The sequence below is a fragment of the Eutrigla gurnardus genome (genome assembly GCF_963514095.1).
Source record: "Eutrigla gurnardus genome assembly, chromosome: 10".
In the NCBI taxonomy this organism is placed as follows: domain Eukaryota; kingdom Metazoa; phylum Chordata; class Actinopteri; order Perciformes; family Triglidae; genus Eutrigla; species Eutrigla gurnardus.
Genome location: NC_139924.1, coordinates 12,614,933 through 12,637,841, shown reverse-complemented (window position 1 = coordinate 12,637,841; position 22,909 = coordinate 12,614,933). Strand labels below are relative to the sequence as shown.

Here is a 22,909-nt window from a genome sequence, read left to right as displayed (position 1 = left end):
TGCAAACATGTTCTGGTCATCTCTGGGGCAGGGACCCCTTTTTATTTTATGACTAGTAGCTTATAAACACACAGATACAATGAAATAAAGCGGACAAGGAATAATTCACCGCTTATTTCATTTGCACAAGTTCGTACTCTTTCAAAATCACAGACTTTGAGGATTTGAAATTTTGTGCTGATTAGCAGGGAAACAAACATGGCCTCTCGCTTCTCTCTCAGAACAAAGAGCCAGAGTCGCCCATAAAAAGTCCGTTTAACAGCACTTTACTGCCTGTTAAAAAATATGGTACTAATTACCAGTGGTACTATGTGCTGATGGTCACCACCGTGGTTGAAATACGAACGGCACAATTAGGAAGCAATCAGAGTGAGAAAAAGACAGGCAGTTTAATTTCCTTGGATTTTATTGGGTTGATTTCTTGCTGGATAAAGTCATTATTTTACAAATCAAATCTCACCGTCGACAACGAGCGTGTTCTCTGAAATAAAACGATGCATGCCCTCATTCAGGGACAACAGCAGGCCGTCAGACATGCAGATATCATTTCATATCGGCTCTAATAGTGCATTTCAGTTTTCACTAAGGCAAACATTCTGCTGAGGACAAACTAACAGGCAAGTGTGTTTCATAAACTTTCTGATTATCAAAGTCAATTTTCTTTGCTACGGGCAAAGTTAGTACATTTAAGGAAAATACGTTTTCTTAGAGATGTATAACTTCAGGCAAGAAAAAAGATTTTGGTCAAATGTTTGCTCATGTACAAAATACAGCATGACTGCCTCTATTATACGACTCAATTAGAATTTAATATGTGGAAAGGTGGAGGGGGGGGGGGGGGTACATCTAAATGATGTCAGCTAATGACAGAAAGGTCTCAATTAAGGGGTGATCATCTAAATGACTTCAGCTACGTAGTAACGGTGTCATCTCATTACTGCGACTTTTGTCATGATGTAATTACAAGACAAACAAACAAAGGCATGAGAGGACCAAATGTAATCAAAAACATTTAGCGAGAAGCCACAAGAGCGGCAACACACACGGAGGGCAGAGGAGCTGCTCCGCGTCACTGACGGGAATAAACTCCGTTTCCTGTTTCTCAAGGCTCGTTCCGACAATAGGCAGACCGTAAAACTTCAAACGCAACCAAGTATGATGGCGAGGAAACGGCACACATCAGCTGGGGAGAGGAGAGGACAGCTGGTCCCCGACGACGCTTCTGGTTCAACAAAGGTTAGAAGCCGTGTTGGAGCCATGTGCTTGTACTGGTCTGTTATTAAAAAGGAAGTTCCTCCCTGACCGCAGCTGTATCAAAATACTCTGTGATGAAACCACATTTTATCTGCACTTTCGGTTAATCGCTCAGCAACAATTAAAATGGTTGTCACGCTTCAAAAGGTTTTCACCCAGACATGAATGCAATTTGGACAGTTAATAATGACATCCATTTAAAAGAAATAAAAGACTGAGGTCGTGTCCTTAATCACCCGCTCGTTCACTCCTCCCTGCTCACTATGTAGTGAGGTCTATATTGAGGACCATAAAGTGACCTCACACAACACTTTTCTCTGCTCCGTTAATCACGTCACTGCTGTGGCACAATTAAAACGTGTCAGATGCAGCAGTGATGCAGTGTATATGTCTGGGGCTTTTATTGTGAAAGGTAAGAAGGAAAGGACACTACTTTTCCAGATGAATTGTGGGATACTTTGAGTCCACTATATAAGGACTATCTGATAATTCTCCCTATACATTCAGAGAACTCACTAGTGAGCACTGAGTGATTTAGGACACATCCTAACACTGAAGGTAGCAACGATCACACTGTTGCCTGAGCAGCTGTATGGGAAGATGACATCCTACAGAGAAACACAAATCTTGATCTGGTGTCAGTTCAACACACAAGTGTGCCAGTGTGATGCCGTGTGGACAGATGTGGGGGAGGCAGGCAGGTGGGGCTGGGCGGTGGTTCCTCCTGGAGCAGAGCTGGGACTCTAGAGAAAGTTGGTGGGGAAGAGGCTGAGTGGCTGGCTCTCGTTGGTGGGCAGGGGGGAGCGGTAGCCCTCGAAGTTGCGTGGGATGCTGCCGCTGGTGGAGCCGGAGCTGTTGCTGAGGGTCTCGATGCTGCCCTCCCTCTGCAGCTCTGCAGGGACAGAGAAAGAAAAAGAAAAATTGTTTTGGTGTAGGTACATAAACCTGCATTGGCATATTGAAAAGGCCGACACATTAATAACATTAAGGTGTCATATTCAATTCAATTTTATTCATAGTGTCATATCACACCAGAAGTCGTCTCAGGACACTTAACACATTGAGCAGGACTAGAATACACTCATGAGTTAATACATTTTCCCAAGAGTCCCAACATCACCCAGGGGCAAGCGTTACAGCGACAGTGGCGAGAAAAAAAATGCCTTAATATTACAGAAGCAAGCAATGTTTTCAGCTTGGCACTAGATGAAGTGTACACGGCTGTAAAAGAGCTTTATTAAACGTGAGATGACGCACATGAAGAAATGTGTAGTGACAGACTGGAAAGCTGGACGGGAAGGCGACCTGTAAAAATATGACCTAAACTATCTCTCATAAACATCCGTCCCTAAATGGAGTTATTACCAATCACATACACTGTTATGATAGCTGATAGAAATGATGGTCGAAACCATGTTTCAGCAGCATACGTCAACATGTGAAAGCAATTCCAACCGTTACAGGAAATATCAAATGAGTTTCTGAATGCAAGACGTTTCAGAGTGTACATAGCAACCAAAGGTGCTCAGGTCATAGGAGTTTGACAGCATCATTACCAGATTGAACAGAAAGTGCATCACTCATCCGTTATGAACCTGCGTGTGCGTTGGAAGCAGAGGAAGTCCACAGCTGTGGGATTAACCCGCAGTGGACCAGAGTTATTCTGGGATGGAACCAAACTTCTCCCAGCATTCTCTGGGTGACACAAAGCGTTTCTCTGACATGCTCGCGTTGCTACTCAACCCTCCAGACCGGAGCAAGCCGCTCTGCTGAGGATCCCCCCATAAGGAACCTATTACCGTTATTACATGCTATAAACTATATCCGTCGATGTACGGACAGAATGGCGTGCACGTAAGTGGCAGCGCAATATTAAGACCGTGATGCATGATGGGTGCCGTGACATCCATCAGGCGTGGAGCTGGGTTGAATCTGCTGACGGTGGCCGACGCCCCGGGAACGTGCCTGGCGTGAATGCATCGGCGGAGTGTGACTGTCATCAACAAATCTGGAGCAGGATATGATAATTCATACACGAGCACATGGCGACTGCTACTACACAGGCAGCACCGACAGGTCTGGGAGGTGAAGCCGAGGCTGAAGGGCCTTAAACTTGCATTCATACGTCCTGATCCTGGTGCCTTAACAAAGACCAACCTGACCCTCCCTCTGTCTGGGAAACCCTGTCTTATTAAATTAAGTTCCTATACAACAAAGCTGCATTCTTAATTACAGTTTGAGGACAATACATTTTCTCTCGCATTATGGTCACAGTGGTGAACATTGTGAAACAAATCAAAACAAAAATGCAACAAAACAACTTGGTAGTTGAGTAAAGCATCATGATTTGGCTTTAAGTCAGTATATTTATCCAATTATAATTATGAACAAAACAACAGCGATCTGCTGGAAGAAAGTCCAGGTTTGACCCAGACCTCCATCCTCCGTGAATTCCTGCGAACTTTGATGAGGTACGTAAAAAAAAAAGCGTAATCCAGGAGAAAATATGCGGAAGTGTCAAAAATACAGACGTTCTATACTCAAGTAAAAGTACTGATTCAACTTCTTTACTCAAGTGAAAAAGGACTGAAACATACTCAAAGTAAAAGATCCCTATGATGGACATTTCTAATAGCTGTATTTTTTGCAAGGCAAACTGAATCTTGCATCATATTAATAAAAAAGTAATATATTTTTAAATTGATAATGAATTAAAAGTAAAAATGAGTCTGTTTTGAAAATTTAAGGAGTAGAAGTACAGCTTGTTTTTGTTTTAAAATATAGGGGGGGGAATGAAAAAAGTTGTCAGAAAAATAAATACTCAAGTAAAGTACAGATACCTGAAAATTCTACTCAAGTATGTTGTTACTTCCCACCTCTAAAAACAACTCAAACCATAATTGACAATCTGGTTCAATGAGTTTTGGCAGCTTATCAGACGCCATAAGTCTGCATAGTGGTTTGTAAAACTCAAAGCAAGTATTGTACAACATAAAACAACTGGAAATAAACAGTAGAATTACGTACACTGTGAAGTAAACCTGCAGGCACCAACAGATTAGCCCGCGTGGCTGTTTTTGATCTGAACATGGCCGTAGTCCCAAAATCATGCTGACATGATGGTCCTGAACTACATTCAACACAGGTGGAAAATAAAGATGAAAACTAAAAGCTAACGTTCTCACTGGAGCTGTAATCTGTTGTGACCTGCAGTTTCTTTCTGGGATCAGTTTAAAGGAGTTCCCACCGCTGGAGCCTTTCCTCTGCCAGGAGACGAGGTCGAACTGCACACGGCCGCCTGTCAAACGCTAACTGCAGAGCGAATCAGCGCCCTCGCGATGAGCAGGAGGTCTAATTAGCTTAAGAGTATTTTCAAACTCATACTGCAGCGACATAAAACCACAGCGTGCGTTTAATACGTCCTGCAGATGTTCAGAGGCCAACGTGGATACCGTCTTTGTCACGTAGGGCATGCAGGAAGTGGGAGCTTCTTACTCCAGCCGAGGGAAATCTAATACAAACCACACTGTTATTATCCCAGCTAACACGCAACGTGCCACACTGCCGCGTTATCCCCCCCCCACCCCCTTCATTTCCCAGCACTACGCGGGGCAGACATGCTGCAGTAATCCCAGGCGGGGGTGAGGGCCGCTGGTTCACACTGCTCTGGGTTCAGATCATGTGTGGATTTATACCACTTATACTGTTACTTTACTGGCTGAGGTTGCAAATACGGTTTTAACCAGAAAATTCCACAATTTGTAACATGTCCAGATTAAAAACCATAGACTGTTAATAAGAAGTGAGCGTAGTCATGGTGACGTCACCCATTGGTTTGTGGACTATGGTTTTGAAGCCTGCAGTTCGTCATTTTGGCCGTTACCATCTGGAAGTGACCATATTTGGAGTGTGAAGGAGCGACGGGTGGATAAAAAACGATTAAAGCATTTCATTTTGACTCTCATACGTCTCCAGTAAAACCCAGCATGATCATATTGTTACAAAATACGATCAACTGCAGTAGCAAGTATTATAATAAAGTGTCACAGCTGTCACATAACATCTGTACATTTTGATTTTTTTTATAGATATATCAATGCGCTGAACAATATACCAGAAATGTACACACTTGCGTCAAAGCGGACTTTAAAAGACCATATTTCAACACATTTCTGTACATGGAGTATTCCAGCACGCGCCACAGTGCCAGGGTTTATCTGTATGAATATGGGTCATCTGTAATGATATCATTTTTCCAGCCACAGCTCCAGGCAAGCAGAGACAAGCAGTGGAGCCACGGAGACTGAGCCTCACCTCTCCTCTGCACCGCTCCTGTTCTCCAGCTCCTCGTCTTAATGCCGATGTGACACCCAGGGGTCCTCCGGGAGGACTGGTGATCTCCAGCAAAAATGCTTCTACGCCTCTTTTCAACTTATTGGTAACTGCTGAGCTTTATTCTTCCTGTCAATCAGTAAATGTTTCATCGCTTCCCGCCACAGCGACAGTAACCGCCGGCCACTTGCCCTCCCAGTTAGCCTTTTTGCCAGCCAGATCTACACTGTTGCTGTGTTATTGTAGGCGATATAAGCTGCTGAACACCCCAGTAAAGCCCTAAAGGCCTTTTCTTGTGCTGCCTAATCCACCTCATTGTGTGACGCCGACCAGCTATTCAACACGTCTTAACCCCTCACGCCCCCGACACAATCCCCCTGCACTCTAATGTTGGGGATCTTTCCCTCTGGGGCTGATGTCACTAGGTAAAGTAATATGGTTATTTACAAGGTGGTTTTGTCCGATGTGATGTGTAGATAATGCTGCTCTGGAGGCAGGCCAGTGAAGACATGGAAGCTACTGTAGGGTTTGACTGATCTGGGCCTGATCTGAGCCCAGGAATATTTTGTGGTAATATACCATGGCTAATCTTTAAAACAAATATGAAGCTGATAGCAGCATCTTAAATGGGACTTTTTGGAATATAGCTGTATTTTTGTCAAAGAAAAACCTCACAAAGACCATTTCAACTATCATAGATGACTCAAATAAAATGTTCTAAGGCAAAAAAGAATATTCTCACATGAATTGACCTGTTTGTAAACAGCAATGATGGCTTTGGTGTGCAGAGCCAAACGGATGGCAGAAAGTGACAGTTCTGTAGTAGCACTGTCACATAATTATTTTACAGTTTTTTCAGCAGAAGATGGGCTTGAACCTACTGAGTATACCAGCTTTGTGGTTGCTGCTGTAACTTATTTATTGTTATTAATTACTACATTATTGATTTTGCCATTTCATCAGTCCAGTCAGTCCGTTTAATGGCTGCGTTTTGCTTCAAAAGGCGTCTTCAATTACAGTATTCTATATAGTCCTACAGCACAACAAGACATTTTTATTTCCAAAGATATCATCCGTTTCAACTTGTTTCTGCTGTTTGTCCACCAGTGTGTAGGCCCAGTCCAGCCTAGTCTTGGAAGTCCCTGTTTTTGGTGTTGACACTGTTTTGCCAGTGGGACTGGATCTGCGTTCTGTAACAATACCAGTCCCTAGACTTCAAAAGGAAAATTGGAAGTCAACCCAAGATACAGAGTCAAAACAGCTATCAGTGTAACAGCACCGGATGCCACAGCTGGAGATAACAGAGGCGTTTGTTTCAGCCCAAAGTTGGATGGATTCTTGGCAGTGTTGAACAAGGAGGAAAACGTGGCTGTTTTTGGGGACGCGTCCTCGCACAATCCGAGACACATATAACAACACCAGAGGCAAGTTAATACCTCATCAGTCAATCTGACATACAGAGGAAATGATCAGAAATGCTGCAGTCTGCACCCTCGGCTGTGAGCAGGCCTTAATCCTCTTATACTCTCACACAAACACACACAGACTCCAGCATGCACACTTTCATTTTCATATAAATACAGCAGCTGAATCGAGTCTCAGATACAAAGTATAACAAACACTGTAGTCCTATCAGTTTGGTTACTCAGCAAAGTAACTGTAAAGATCGGGCGACATGGAACGATCACGACAACTAGTTATTTATTTTTAAGTAAATGCTAAAAGCTAATCTAAATGATTTTTGTCTTATTTGCATAGCTGTTGGACCAGGTTGGGTCTAAGGGTCGGGTGTAAATCAGTTCAAAGTTAGTAAGTAGAAATCAGTCTGAAATTGTGGTTCAACCTGGAGGCAATCTTCAGCTAATGCTGAAGACTTGCATTCTCTCTGTTGGCCATCAGGGGGCGACTTATCTGGTTGAAAAAATAAATGACAGAACTTCTGACTTGATTTATTATCTCAGTAAACATTGCAAACATGAGTTTATGTCTCAATCTCTAGTTTCAAGTCTTCTTCAATCCAGCATGATGTTCATTTAGTCAATTATGGTCCATTTAGAGTCAAATAGACCATAAAACAGGGTATGCTTTAGTCCCGTCCGTCCGTCCATCCATCCATCCATCCATCCATCCTCTCCCTCTCTGAGAGAGGCTGGGATGGGGGCAGTAACCCATAGTGATAGTATATTTATCCCAGCTGATTGTTTTTGTGTTTTAACTTTAATCTCACCGCTGGCCCCAGCTGGCTCTGATTAGTGCTCTCACGTCACATTCTAACCCCCAACAGCCTCATACACACACTTACACTCAGCCTTGTCCAAATATGGTGTACATACATGTTGCTGTTGGATGGAATTTGGCTGGTAGCTGGTATTTTTTAGATGAACCCACCAACTTATGCAGATGTAGTCACCGCTATCATGTTGGATTTTTATAGTGAAAATTTTCCTCTGAAAAAAAGAAAATTCTACAGATTAACAGAATGTTCTCTGTATCCAGATACAGACATGTCTGTCAAAACATAAATGACACAAAATTACACCAAAAATGTCAAACTTCTTTTTTACTTTTACCGCTGAATTGTGATTCTCCAAATCTAAAAATGAAATGAACGTTTTTGTGGGGCAATATAATAAATATATTATTTCCTACCAAATTTATAAAAAATCGGAATTTCCTCAACTATCGTAAATCAGACCTTCCATGGCCAAATCTGATAAACACGATTCTTTGGGACTAATCTTCTGAAACTAATCAGACCACCGTCCTCACCTCTCCCCACTCTGTTGTTTTTACTGTCCTCTCATTTCAGTCAAGTGAAATAACATTTTGTTTTTCTTTCACGTTTTGGGTTATAAATGTCACTTTATGGCCTTCCTTTTCTTTTGTCCTCTGGCCCAACCTCTACTACCTTCATGCAGAATGCTGATCACGTATTTACCAACTAGCATTTCCAACTGTGGTGACGTGCGTTATCCGTGGCGGTGGTGGTGTTACGTGACATGGGTTTTCCTGTACATGCAGTGATGATGGTTCTACTCATGGCAATGACATGGAAACAGTGATGACGTTTCCACTTGTGTTTAATGGTTTTGAGCCAGGATCTTGGGTGGTGAATCCTCGTCCTCCGGTCATTAAAATGACCAAATATATTACAAAAGACATAACTTTGTAATGTTTTTCCTCATTTAGGTAAAGGACACACAACCAAATACCAAGAGGTGCCTTTCTGATGATTTTTGCTCAATCTCCTGTGGTTGCAGGAGATAACAAAAATGATAACTGATGAGTTTCTACCTCAACAACAACAACTAATGGTGAACCCAATGGATATGCTGCAGCATGATCTGCGAAGGGCTCTGAGGGAGATAAACTCCCTATCCACCACTTCTCAAATATATATGTAAACATGCCATTCATAATAAGGACTTACAGATCTTCTACATGTGAAAGCATGGCGGCATCACTGTGTGAGCCCTCGCTCTGCACAATCCTTAGAAAGCTGGCCAGTTGGACAACTGAGTCCACATTAGTGGGAAAGCTCATTAACATCTACCGGAGATCATCCTGATGGACTGTGAAAAGCCAGGCTTAACACACCCTCCTGTGTAAAGGACAGCACACATTAATGGAGCTGGAGATGGTCACACACAACACATCGGGTACATCAGGATAGATAGATAGCATGCGCAGCGTTTCAACGGAGCCACGTGCTGGATGTTGAAACTGATTTCATCTTAGGCTTGATGATTTTTATTTTCATTAACATTTGCAAGTTAAGAGGAAACGCTTTGACTAAAGGCCCTGGCGTTGACGTTGGTTAGTGCTGCAGTGCTGATTCACACGGATCACAGAGCCAAAACGATGCTTTAAGCACCTTTAATAAACACACTAACAGAGTCCAGCTCTAATGCCGGCGAGACGCTTGAACTCCACAAAGCGAAGCTGCTAGTCCCATGAATCTCGACACTCAACAGGTTGTGTGATTAAGAAACAAAGGGAAAAGAAAGTAAGTGATACATGGGGCTAATTCGGGCCCTTGAGCAGAAACTTTCTCTTCGTCTTCTCTGGCCGTTTATTCTGAGCCTCACCAGCTCCAAATACACAGCTGACCACAACTTTCCCAGCGGCTGCTCATTAGAGTGTGTTATAAGGGGTGCCAACAACAGGCCAGGACACTCCTGACACTCTATGTGGGCCGCTTTGAATTAGGCCTCTAATGAAAACCTAGCATTGACCCAGGATTTGACTGGCTACTTACCCAGCACAGACTGACAGTCGCCTCGCCACTGGACGCTGAATGGAACTGCTTTTATAGGCCGACTGCTGCTCGCGGGACAACTAAGAGCAACAACCGACCCAGACTGGTCCATCAATGAGTAGCATAAACAGGCTAAAGAGTGTTGTCTGATTGTTCTATAGGACGAGTATGCTCAGCTATATTTCAGCAAACACACAAACAACCAACTACAAGCAATTTAACTACAGATTAGATCATTTGAGGACTTTCTGAAGGCTGAAATTCACTATTACGAAATTGGGAGCATTTCGATTGCCTCTAGACAGCTCTCAACATAACAATGCTGGAGCTAACAGTGTTTACCTGAGGGGTAACCGGAGGATGTGCTACTTTTCTGCGACTATATTAATGCTCTGAATGTCATACAATGCTCCTATAAAGAATCCCTCCATGCGAGCAAAATTATTTAAAAGAGAAAACAAACAAATCATTACCCAAACTCTTGAAACAAGCTTGTTTAGAAGCACATACAAGGCTAACTCAAGGTCAGATGATAGCTGGTGGATTAATTCTGGCCAGTACGTTCCAGTCTTTACCTCTCCACACGGATGTTTTATTTACTTGCAATTAAAAAACTAAAATGTGATTAGTCAATACTTCTACAAACAGATACCAGAATGCTTCCCATACCAAAGTCTTGTCCTGCTGCCTACATAATCTGCATTCATGAGAAAATATCTATTTAAAAATGCTATTTCAGTTATAATTATACTGCATTCTAAGTAAATTGTTAAATCATATCTTAAAATATGACAGCAGCATTTGTTGCAAACACATGAACCCCTGAAATTTTGATATACAGTATTTTGCATTTTTTGGCCCGTTCTGGTTCAGATGCAGCTTTTCCACTGACGGGTAAACATCTGAGACTTGACATGTACAGACTGGAGCTGAAGGAAAAACCTGAATAAATGCATGGAGAAACATAACAAATACAGATTCTTTCACACACCCAATCACAGACAAATGATGTCCTTTGACAAGCATCTTGTGAGACACCTGCCAATGTTTTAGACAGGAAGGCTGGTCCCAACTGAAAGAGGTTGCTGGTGTTGTCTGCTGAGGAAACTGATGGACATGACAGAGTGAGGAGGCTGTCTTTCATCATCACATCAGATACCTGACCAGCCCCACAGCCATGCCAACCTAAGGCTAGATAACACTGCTGCCGAACAGTGTGAGTGAGAAAATTAATCAATTGTTAAGTACGTATAGTATAGTGTCTAACTTGCGTATTGGTGTTTGATGGTAGTGTTTTTCCTCTCAGTGCGTTCTGAGTGTTCTGAATGCAAGTTTTCCACATTTCTTCCAAAGTTTGGCACATCCTGGCTACTATACTTGGACGAGTTCTTATACAGATCTCAAATGTCAAAATATGTATGGTGTGTCTTGAACTTCAGGCCAGGAAGTTTTCATGCTCTCTCCTTACCTGGTCGTGTACATCAGGCCAGAAATCTGACTTCATCGCGACATCTTTTCTGATGTCTGATCATTGTCTGAGTGGCATGGATAAGCCAGTCATTTGTGGCTAAAACCCTGGATGTTTTTGATATGAAAAGTTTGTGTTGCTCTGCCAAGGAGCTGCATTTAATGTACTGTAGCTGAGCGGAACCTTAGTTATTTGGGGCGAAATAAAGCGTTGTACAACCGTGACGCCTTTGTCATGACAAGACACCGGTTGTTGTTTTCAGTATGCAAAACATGGTTAGTGTTGGGCTACACGCACAAAAGGCTGCGGCCGCTGGAATGGGCAGCTATGGATTGCCAAAAGCGATCGGAGATACTTGGCTTTTTTCAGAAGAGAAAAAAAGGTACTTAACTTAGAAACAAGCTTAATAGAGAGAAACAGGCCAACATCTGGAGAAACCAAGGCAACTACAAGGTAACTTCACTTAAGGGTCTTTGGCTTTGTATTGTTGCGCTTCGAATGCTAACGTAAAGTAACATTAGCAAAGAGAGAACTGCAGAAACTGCTCCCATATGCAATCAGTAGGCTACCGAATGGTTCAAATCAACCAGGACACACAGTTGGCTAATGTGCGTGTGTGTGTGGTCAGCTGGTTAAGCCAGCTAACAACGATCATAAATCATACAAATTGAAAGCATTTTTCTCAACATAAGTTAACGTTGTGCCTGCCAGTCTGTCTGCGCAAGGGCAACCAACCCATGACTGACTGACCCTGACAGCCGAAGAAAACTACACAAGAGTATGATTGAGTAGCCTACCTTTTCCAAAACGATGCCCTTCTCTCAAGTTAAACAAAACACTAGTCTTGAGGGTTAAAAATCTCTTTCAGAGATTCAAATATGTAAATCCATCGGCTATTTCCTAATTTGGCTGCAATGAGTTGGACCTTCAACACATCCTGTCAACATGTAGCCAGTTGGCCAGATTTCCATTGGTCTAGACAACGTAACTGGGAGCAGTTGTGAAAGGTAGCTTCGAATATTTTATGAGTAACATTCATAACAACCTTGCATAATGATATGTAAGGGTATTACCATGTTGTCGGCCTATGCCTCATTCATTGTGGTTAACAATGATTCAACAAAAATGTCTTGATTTGAGCTTTGTGGTCGGAGTGTGCCGTATGTTGTAATCTGCTCTGAAATTAAATAGACAGGACCAAAGAGTCCTCCGTTAGGCAGTAATGTTCCAGACCACCCAAGAATGATTTCCTCCCTGTGCCCTGACATGAGCCCCAGATTATCTAGGCTTGTCAACTCCTAGAATCACCCCTGCTAGCGCTGCGGCCATCTCTGCGTTGGTCACATCAGAGTCAGATGAATGAATCTGATGCTGTTTTGATCAAATTTTAATAGCGGCTTGATTTTCCTATCTAAATGTAGTCGCTGTAGTAACACACACACACACACACACACACACACACAGACAAGCACACACACACAGACAAACACACACACACTGGGGCTTTTCTTGAAGCAAGTGTGAAATCAGAACAGCGGCAAATGAAAGCAAACTTGTGTACAGAACTACAGAACTGGTAAGAGGAAGAACAAGGCTCCGTCGAGTACAACGCCAGTATACTATGGGTAGTTGTGTAAAGATTAATCCTTAGAGACACACAAACAAAATGCACATGCACAGACACACAGTCAGCGAAGGGTCATAAGGGTAGAAGTTCAGCTGCTCTGTATAAAGGAGCAGCGTGCTTTGAAAAGCTGCTTGTGGACGAGAAGCTGGATACAAAGGAGCCTCCATTACATTTGGATTGCTTTTATATACGCTAGAAAAGATACAAAATCTATCATGCTCGGGTTTGAATAAACAGTCAGTTGGTTGTTGGGTACACGGGTATCAAGCATTAAGAAACATGATTTCCTTTATCTGCTTTCATAGGAGTTTTCTTTGAATAGTTTACATGCGGTTCAAGAGAGCAGAGGTCAAAAGGTTTGCATTCAAATGGAAGAATATGGACGACCTGCGAGGATGTACGCACAAACGCACACACACACACACACACACACACACACACACACACACACACACACACACACATCCACACACACACAGTCAAACACACTCACACACACATTAAATATTAAAAGTCAAATGTCATAATATTTGCGGGAAGGCATGTTAGGGATTACGATAAAGTTTCAGGAGATAGAAAATATTTCTCTAGTCTCAGTTACTTTAGATGTTTTGGTTAATGAGAAATTAAATACGAAAAAAAAAACCATACATTTTATTAATAAAAGACTTGTGAGGTCACTCGGCATCATCGGTAAACAATGGAGCTTTATAAATGTCTCTTGTTTATGAACTATATTATGTCCATGATTTAGCCCTATTATATTTATGGTAATATTGTTTGGGGGAATACACAAATACTCAAATCTTCATGAACTTTATTTGCTGCAAAGAAGTAAAAAATAAAAAAATAAAATAAAAAGAAGAGAAAGTAAAGCCCTATGAAAAAATACTGATGTCACATCCCTAAATAACATCTGGGATCTGAATACCCAAAATTTAATTTTCAAATATACACCATACAGTACTGGTGTTGCTCTAGTTGTTGAGACTATAAAAGCTGGTTAAAAAATATATTTATATTTATAGTTTTAAACCTTTTGTAAGCTCTTAACAACAAAACCATACACACACGACAGCCTTGAAATAGTGACCAATGTATGGGAAGGAAGCTCTTGCTATCTTGTGTTCCTCTCAAATTAACATCAGTCTGCACCAAAAGATTTTGCTCATCATTACTCTGATTTTTGCTGTGATTTTTGTGTGAAAAATGCTCAGAAACGACTGTATTTCTTAAGGAAACTTACGAAGGCCAAGTTGTTGTTGCCTTTAATGGAGGAGCAATAGAAAACATCCTGACTGGAAAAATAATATTGACTTTGGTGAATATGGAGCCAAAGAATCGGCATTCACTTTCCCTTCTCCTATTGCAGGAAATGGACTCAGGATCTGCCGCTAGTCTCCTAAAGGGGCACGTCTCACACCTGGAGGTTAAACTTTGAATATTGTGGACATTCAAATAATGCTACGTTCCTATTGGGCTGAGGCTTCAGCGGGAATTTCACTCAGATTTACCTAACCCTCATGCAGTGGTTCAGTCCAAATACTAAACCCCTATGTTGGTGGTTTAGTCCAATTGGGGTCGGGCCAGGAGGGGTATATAATGCGTTTAGGCTCTGAGATGAGCTGCAGCATGGACAGCTGAGAGAGGAGGCACCCCACTGAGAGTACATTTCCTGTATCTGTGTCACATGGTTTTCACCACAGCTTGTCTATTATGTTCAGAAAAGTTCAACTCATGTTATAAAAGGATAGAATTAAAATGACACAAAATGAAGATACAGCCTACTACCTCTGCTATCTCCTTTTCTTTGTTTCCTTCCAACCCATTTCTTAGAAGGAGGACGCGTCCTTGGTCCAACAGGAAGTTCCAGTGTTGTGGAAAGCTGGCCGGGCTCAGCTCTGCTCTCCATTATGTATCTTATCACTTATTCATGCCACCATATTTTATTGATACACACACACACACACCCGCATGCAGGGTCATGTTAGGAGAGATTCTGTGTGTAATATGTGTGTATACATGAGAGTGAGTATGACAGGGTGTGAGCACAACGTGTGTATACATGTGGTTTGAGTGTACGCACTCCCAAAAACACAACATCCGTTAAAGTGTGAGAATAAAAATACTCTGACTACACTGGATGTGTTGCTGCCAACTTATTAAACAATCTATGTTCCAGTATGTGCAACGCATCTCTGATATGATGGAAGTGATGCATTTGGCTGGATTACAGAGTTGATGTAGAACTGATTAATAGAACCACTTCACAAAAATCAGTTGCCCCCCAATATGTTTCCTTAGAGAATGACATCACTTCAGTTATTTAAGGAGGTTTCCTGTAGGAAAATGCTGAAGTAACATACACATTTGTATTTGGTAAAGCATAGGGATGGAGCAGGGTGCAACAGTTTAAATCAGGCAGCGACTTCTGGTTCTGAGTAAAGCCAAATCTCGAGTGCCAAAAACTTGCATTCTCTCTGCTGGCCATCTGGGGGCGACTCCTCTGGTTGCAGAAAGAAGTCTGATTACATTGAAGTCTATGAGAAAATGACCCTACTTCTCACTTGAGAAGTCTTCTTCAATACAGCATGATATCCATTTAGTAAATTATGGTCCATTTAAAGTCAAATAGATGAAGACAAAGCAGGATATGCTTTAGGGCGGGGCTACCTTGTGAATGACAGGTTGTCAAACTTGAGGCTTCAGAACTGTAGTCCACAAACCAATGGGTGACATCATGATTACAACATTGCATTCTTATATGCAGTCTGAGTTTAATACTGCAGAAATATTGCCTACTACTAACACTACTACACATTCAATAAAGTAATCTAACAAAATTCTGTTGACCTAAAAGTGAGTACAGAGGACCATGTTTACTTGTTATTGATGGGTATCCTTGACTCAAATGTAGCAGACTTGTTGGCGAAACATTCATCCTGTGATCTCTGCTATAGCGTAATGTAACAAAAATTAAAGAGCTTTTCAAAATCCGTAATGTTTGTAATAAATCTGTTTATCCCAAAATTACTAATAATGGAATTTTTACTACAACTTACTCCACAATGTCTGCCCCATGATAGTCTAAACCATCTATGTTTCATATATTTTCATTATGGATCTGCATACATTTTTTTTCTCAAATCTTTTTTGCATCAAAGTGGTTAAATGTAGAAGCGATCCACATAAGGTTTCTCTTTATGTTCTATTAAGTTCAAAACAAAAGTGAATACACATGGTTCTGTACATCCACTGACGTGTTCCACTGTAGTAGGTGGGCTTTTCTAGACACACGCGGTACTCCCAGTACTTAGACCCTTCTCATGGACCCTCATGGTTATTCAAATTTACTTAACAATACTGGTTAGCATCACACTACTGCACATAACTGTCATTTGAGACAAACTAGTTTGAAGTACTCTGCAAAAAGCTAAGAATTAGAAGTAGTAGTTCTGGTGCCAAATGTTAATTTACAACATACGACGTACAACATCACCGCCCGTGTTCTGTAACTTTATACCGCATCGTCCAAACTCCAAACCCAAGTGTCACACAGTGAAGTCACTCGTATCAGCTGGAGCGACAGTTTGGGGGGAAATGGCCTGGATGCAGTTTGAGTGGCAGGTCACAGGTCACGGCGAGTTATCTGCTCCAGCCGGTGGAGCGACAGAAGCAGCAGCGACAAGTGTTTTGCTGTGTGCCTGCCGCCGATGGTGGTGAAGCAGATGGGGTGAAGTGGATCGCCTTCAGCCACGAGTCCATTTCTGATGCTCGGCACAAAGTGTGTCTCCGGCCCTCTTGTTGTCGGACCAAGCCCCAAACAGGACGCAGGAACGGGGCTTTAAAAAGCGCTTCCCATCACTCTCGCCGTCTCTCTTCTTTTTCTTTCTCGTCATAATTCCCTCTCTCACTTGCCCTCCTTTTCTGTGAACCCTTACAGCCCCTCGTGTGTGTGTGTGTCTCCCTTGAGCGAGCTGTTAAGTGCAGTCTCCAAAAAAACCTTCACAAAAGCCCATTTGCAGTCAGCCTGAGCGCCACACACACACACACACACACACACACACACACACACACACACACACACACAAGCACTGAGTGACACTAACACGCGTAGACACGTACACACACAAACACACACACACATGTGGACGCGCACACACTCTCTCGCGTCGCGCGCACACTTTTCACACTTCCCTCTGGGCAAACGAGGCAGAGTGGCAGAGGCGAGGCTGGGATAAATGATACAATGATATCCAGGCCTGACTTGTCAGTGGAGTTGAGGGAGAGGATGAGGAGGAGGAGGATGAAGAGGAGGAGGGGTGAGCGGTGGCAGCTCTGAATACAGGAATTATTCTTCATCGTCTCACACTGTCGCCGCATATTACGCTCAAACTCTCGCCTGGCAACGTGGAGAGAGAGAGGGAGAGAGAGAGAGAGAGAGAGAGAGAGAGGTTGGGAGGAGGGGGGCGCTGAAGGGCAGATATAATGACCACACTCTGCTTTCACACTCGTCGTCTCTTCTCTCAGCACCATACTCTCTGGCCTCAGCCAGCCTCGCATTCCCTTTTCTGTTCTTTCACTCAGTCCCTGACGTCTCCCCCCCCCCCCCCCCCCCCCTTCCTCCCTGCGTTTGTTCTTTCTGTCTGTCACGACAGCGCTGAGTAGCTTTCAGGGAGAGAGTGTACTCATTTGCTCTCTCTCTCGCTTTCTTCTCTCTCTTTGGTTAAAGCGAGGGGACAACATGGCCCTCTGGGCATGTCACAAAATGATTAACTAATAGTTTTGAGTTAGTCAAGTATCCAAATGGCGTGCATGTGTGTGTGTGTGGTCCGTTGCGTGAGTCCTTCAGTCTGTATATTAGGGCCAGCTATTGAGATCATGGTCACAATTATGCTATGTACAATATACATGCAGCTGTAAATACATGGAAGCCGAGAGAAAGCCGGTAGCTAGAGACGGGCCATATTTACGCCGATGTTAGACGCTCAAAGACTTCAATGGACGGTTTGAGAAGGCATGTCTGATTCATTATTTATCCAGCCGGCTTTCTCGACAGACTGAAAAGACTTGGAGTTCATGACAAATCAGACTGGCATGTTGAAAACCTAAACTATTAAGTTGAATTTGCTTGAGGAAACCAAAAGCAGACACATCCAGCTCTCCGATGTATTTTCCTTGTCTTCCACGGGTCAGCATTTCTAACTGATGTCCTGTAAATTCATCTCTACTAGTCGCTATCGGACTACAGCAGGCTGGCAACCTTCTGATGGATGTGTGTGGCAGGTATCTACATTTGTGATACGTCAAAAACTAGACCAAATCTCACGTACACACAGTCAGATTAACCAACCTAGCCAGCCAAGAAACCTGCTAGTGCTAACAATCAACAATTGATGCGTGATTAGTGTGTCAAGGTTGACCCAAGTTGAACTCAATGCAAACAATTTATACAAGTCCTATAACAACAACAACAACAACAATAATAATAATAATAATAATAATTATTATTACTTGGCCTTTGTGAGCAGATCCCCTGATCTTGGCAGTTCCACTTAAATGAACTTTTTTAATTGTCATTGTAAGGTTGGGTCTCGAACACGAGGACGATTTTGGAACCGGTTGAAATAATCTGTTAAAAGTTGGTACTGAATATCTGGTTTGCTTATTATTTAATTAAATCAGAATTCAACTGAAATTAGAATTTTGCCAATGTTTGACTGAATTTTTACATGAATTCCACTCATTTATGTTAAAGGAGTCATAACCTGGTTTTATACGTATCCAGCCCCCCTTGGATCGCTTTGGATCAATTCGTAAAACTTATTAGAAAAAAATAAAAACATTTTAATCAAACATTGAGCTTGTTCTGACCCTTTTTCGTACCGCGATTTTATCACGCGAGATTACGCGCGAGGTTTTGACTGGTCCGGATGTGCATTGTATAATATGTAATGAGGCGCGCGTTGATTCGCCGCAGGAAGGACAGAGCCGGGGGGGCTTGCCTGCATGCAGACTCCAAAACATAATGGCGGCGCTTCGGCGATTTCAGGTAGCGGACGGGGCGGGGTTGGGTGGTGAAAGAGGGGTGGGCTTATGCAAGTAGCCGCCACGGTGACGTCACCGAAGGCGCAGAATCAAAATCTCGTGCTTTAGGAATGCACACCCTTGTGTGCTATTCCTGTTCGGAAAAAGAGCAGAAGCGAAAAAACGGCGCCACTTTCAAACTCCAGCCTTTCAGGCAAGTTTCAACTGAGGTCAAACACAGATATGCATGTTTTAACAAGAGAAATTGCGATTTCCTGGTGATGACTCCTTTAAGGTAACATTTTACAACCTCAACTCCTTAAAAGGTTTGTAAAATCGTGTTGAGGTTACTTTAAGTATTTTTATTAATTTAATTTAGTTTCATACCAAATGTAAACATGATATGCCTACTACTACTAACTAAATTCAAAACTATTTGGTGACAAAAACACCTGATGAGAAAAACCAAACCCGAGAGTTACACTTGTCTTTTCACATTAACTGTCAGTGGTTTACCATTTGGTAAATTTAAAGAGCAGGCTATGCTTTAGGGCTTGGCTACCTTGTGATTGGCAGGTTGCTACCACTGCCTCACTACCACACTACCAGTCTACCAATGCAGTTACCTATGAAGATGGCCAAAATCCAAGATGGCGACAACCAAAATCCAAGATGACGACGGCCAAAATGCTGAACTCAAGGCTTAAAAACCATAGTCCAGAGACCAACGGGTGACGTTGTAACAATGTCACCATTTGGGTGTCAGAGTCCAAAAGGATAGAATTAATCCCACCCATTGTGCATGTTTTTTTTTTTTTTTTTACTGTAACATCATTTTAAGCAGATAATTAGGGGCGACTGTTACAACATCACAATGACTAAGTCCACTTCTTATATACAGTCTATGGTGTGCACTGATTTATATGACCTCCAAGTCTGCACACCACCCCCGCCCCGCCACCCTTCTCAGTGTTGTTGCTCTTATGATGAGTATCAGTGTACTAAAACAAGGCTGAATAGCAAAGAAACCAGTCCGTCGGCAGATGGATAATAGCATGGCTTTGTGTGAATGGAGGACGCGGCCAATTCAAATACAGGATGTATTGTACAACCATTAAATCACACAGCTGTCTGAACAGGCGTGCAGTCTAGTTTCCATGTTTCCTTAATGGACCAATTATTGAGGTTTTCTATGGAATGATTTATATAATAGCAAAACTTAAAGAGGCTATTCAGTTTAATACAATAGATAAGAAATAAATGTGTTTTCACAGCTCGTTTGCATGGCTTCATGTTTCGATTGAGCTCATAGACACATACTTTGTCATTTCATTTATGGTAAAATGACAGGAGAGCATTACTTGAAGATTGTCTGTCACGTTATCTATTATCAGACTATATCCACCCAGTTCAATATGATATATTGAACTTCATAAAGTAAGTAAGGGTTTCGCCATCTTTGTTGGAAAAATGCTCCAACACTGAGCATTTTTTGTAACAAATTGATTGATTTTGATCTATGGACTGTGACTGACTACACACTTACAGCACATTGGTGCTATATCATCAAGTGATGTCCAGTGCTTTCCAGGAATATTTTGTTATGATGTGCTGCAATTCACCACAAAAGTGTTGCTACTTTAACTCAACCTGCCACTTGACCTCTCCTGACAAATATAAACTTGTTCCTTTTAAAATGTGACAAGGCAGAATATGTATGCAACTCTATGTATGTGATCTCGATTGGCTGGAGGATGTGTGCCATTTTCAGACAAACACTTGATTGTGAAATAGTTAACACTCATCCAAATTCATAGTCATAGCTTGAAGGCTTTGGTTTTTCCTGCTTGTTGGAGAAGTAGACTAAAAATGTTGCCGACATAAAGTCTATATTTGATTTCCCCCAAAAGATGAATACAACATGTGCACATTTTCTGCTGGTAGGTGGCCATGGTACTCAACAACTGGGATACTAGTCTGAAAAATAATGCATTTGCTTGACGTTGCTGTATGAGTAATCTGTGCCATACATTATTTTTCAATAACACAATGGCTGTCATGGTGGGTGTGAAGCCCCGTTATGCTCAAACTTGAATCTTAGCCCACCGTGTGTGAACTATATGGGGCTAACAGCAGCATTATGCACACCTTTAACAGTATGACGCACAGCTTAAACAGCATTACCCACACCTAAGACAGCATTACAAACAGGGTGACATTCAACCAGCAGCATCATGTATGCTGAATGCAGAGTGACGGTACATGGCTGAACCTTTCACACACTACAAACAGGCCTGAGAAATCACCCAAAACATTATGTCTGTGTCATACGGTGTGTCAATAGGAACGTCTTTACCCATAAATGTCCAGAGCAGACCATTTTTTTTTGTGTGAAGCTTCCCTGTACCGTTAAGAAAGGGTAGAAATAGGACTATCCCTTCATGGGTGCATTCCTACTACTCTCACGAGAAAAGACGTTTGACCTTTTGGGATGGAAAAGACAGCAGCAGGAGTTTTCCAATCAGTAACACAGACTTGGAGTATATGCAGATAATTTATCCAGGTTTTTTGAAGACAAGCCCCCAATTTCGACATTCGACAGAAAAATAATGAGTAGATGAACCAATTACTGCCCACAGGGTCTAATAACTAAAGCAATTATGGTGCTTTAGAAATGAGTAACAATAATGAGTAATGTATTACATTTTTCCACTCAGAAGTCCAACACTGGTTAGATGCATACGGTAGATTACAGGCTCTTAGTAGAGTCCAGTGGCATTAAACCATTAAAGCACTATATTTGATAGGTTGTTGTAATATACAGTGCACATTAATCAAACGGAAGAAGAACACTTGGTCCAAATGGAAAAATAGCATGCTACTAAAGCACAATGCCGTCTAGTGTAATATTGATTCGTAAATGGGGTGAGAGAGATAAGCAACATCGTGCCGTAGCTTTAAGATTAAGTGCTAAAACTAACATGCTCACCTATGTTCACAAAAACTCAAAGCATGTTGACACTAGACGACAACCTCCGTTTCTGAAGAGTGAAGCCAATGCTGAAGTGCCTTAAACTTAAATTCTTTCTCCTGGCCAACAGGGGGTGACTCCTCTGGTTGCAAAAGTCACATTTTCTGGAAGTCAAACATGAGTTTATGATCTCAATCTCTAGTTCCAAGACTTCTTCAATACAACATCTACGGTCGCTACCAATGCAATTAGCGACTAAGATGACTTTAGCACCTAGCTGTAAAGTTGACTTTGCATTATGAAGCCAACTTTGTTAACAGCTTCACACCAGAAGACAGATGGATCCAGTTCCAGTAAGGTTGCTGCTCGGGGTGCCGCACTACCGCTTGTGTTCGTCAGATCCACCCGTCGCTCCTCCGCAGTCCAAATATGGTCACTTCTTTTCATTGGTGGGAAAAAATACAAGATGGCGATGGCCAAAATAGTCCTCAAACCAATGAATGAGGTCACGATGACTACGTCCACTTCTTATATACAGTCCATGTTTGATATAAACAGTTCTTAGTAAGGGAAAGAAACCCTCATTCTACACCAAGAAGTTACATCAAGAGATTTGTCCTGTTTCATACTTTCTTTCTCTTTCATACATTTTGCACACACACGCATGCACACACGCTGAGCGGCATATGGCAACAGAGCTAATGTTTTCTCTGAAGTGATAACATCAGAAGTACAGTGGAACCCTCCCAAAGCCGACACACACTATGTCACCCAGCCAGAAGCTTACAGTCAAGGTTCCAACAGCAAATGACCAATTATTGAGTCAGGGTGCCTCTTTGGACCACCGCCCACAAGCTCATAAATAATAAGAACATTATAAGAGGCGGTGCAGGTCAGTCGGGGGAATACACACACACAGAAGTATATACTTGACCATATGTAGATATTAGGCCGTTGATAGAAACACATATC

General features: G+C 42.2%; 1 protein-coding gene across 2 annotated transcripts in view; it reads right to left on the bottom strand.

Annotated features, from left to right (window-relative positions):
- Nucleotides 1-787: 787 nt before the first annotated feature.
- The window catches only part of bcas3 (BCAS3 microtubule associated cell migration factor), a 323,492-nt gene continuing 301,370 nt past the window's right edge, over nt 788-22,909 (bottom strand). For both annotated transcript variants that reach the window (XM_084020265.1, XM_084020266.1), the window contains one exon: nt 788-2,146. In XM_084020265.1, the coding sequence (XP_083876391.1) occupies nt 1,998-2,146 (149 nt within the window). In that variant the 3' untranslated portion in view covers nt 788-1,997. The remainder of the gene's footprint in view (nt 2,147-22,909) is intronic.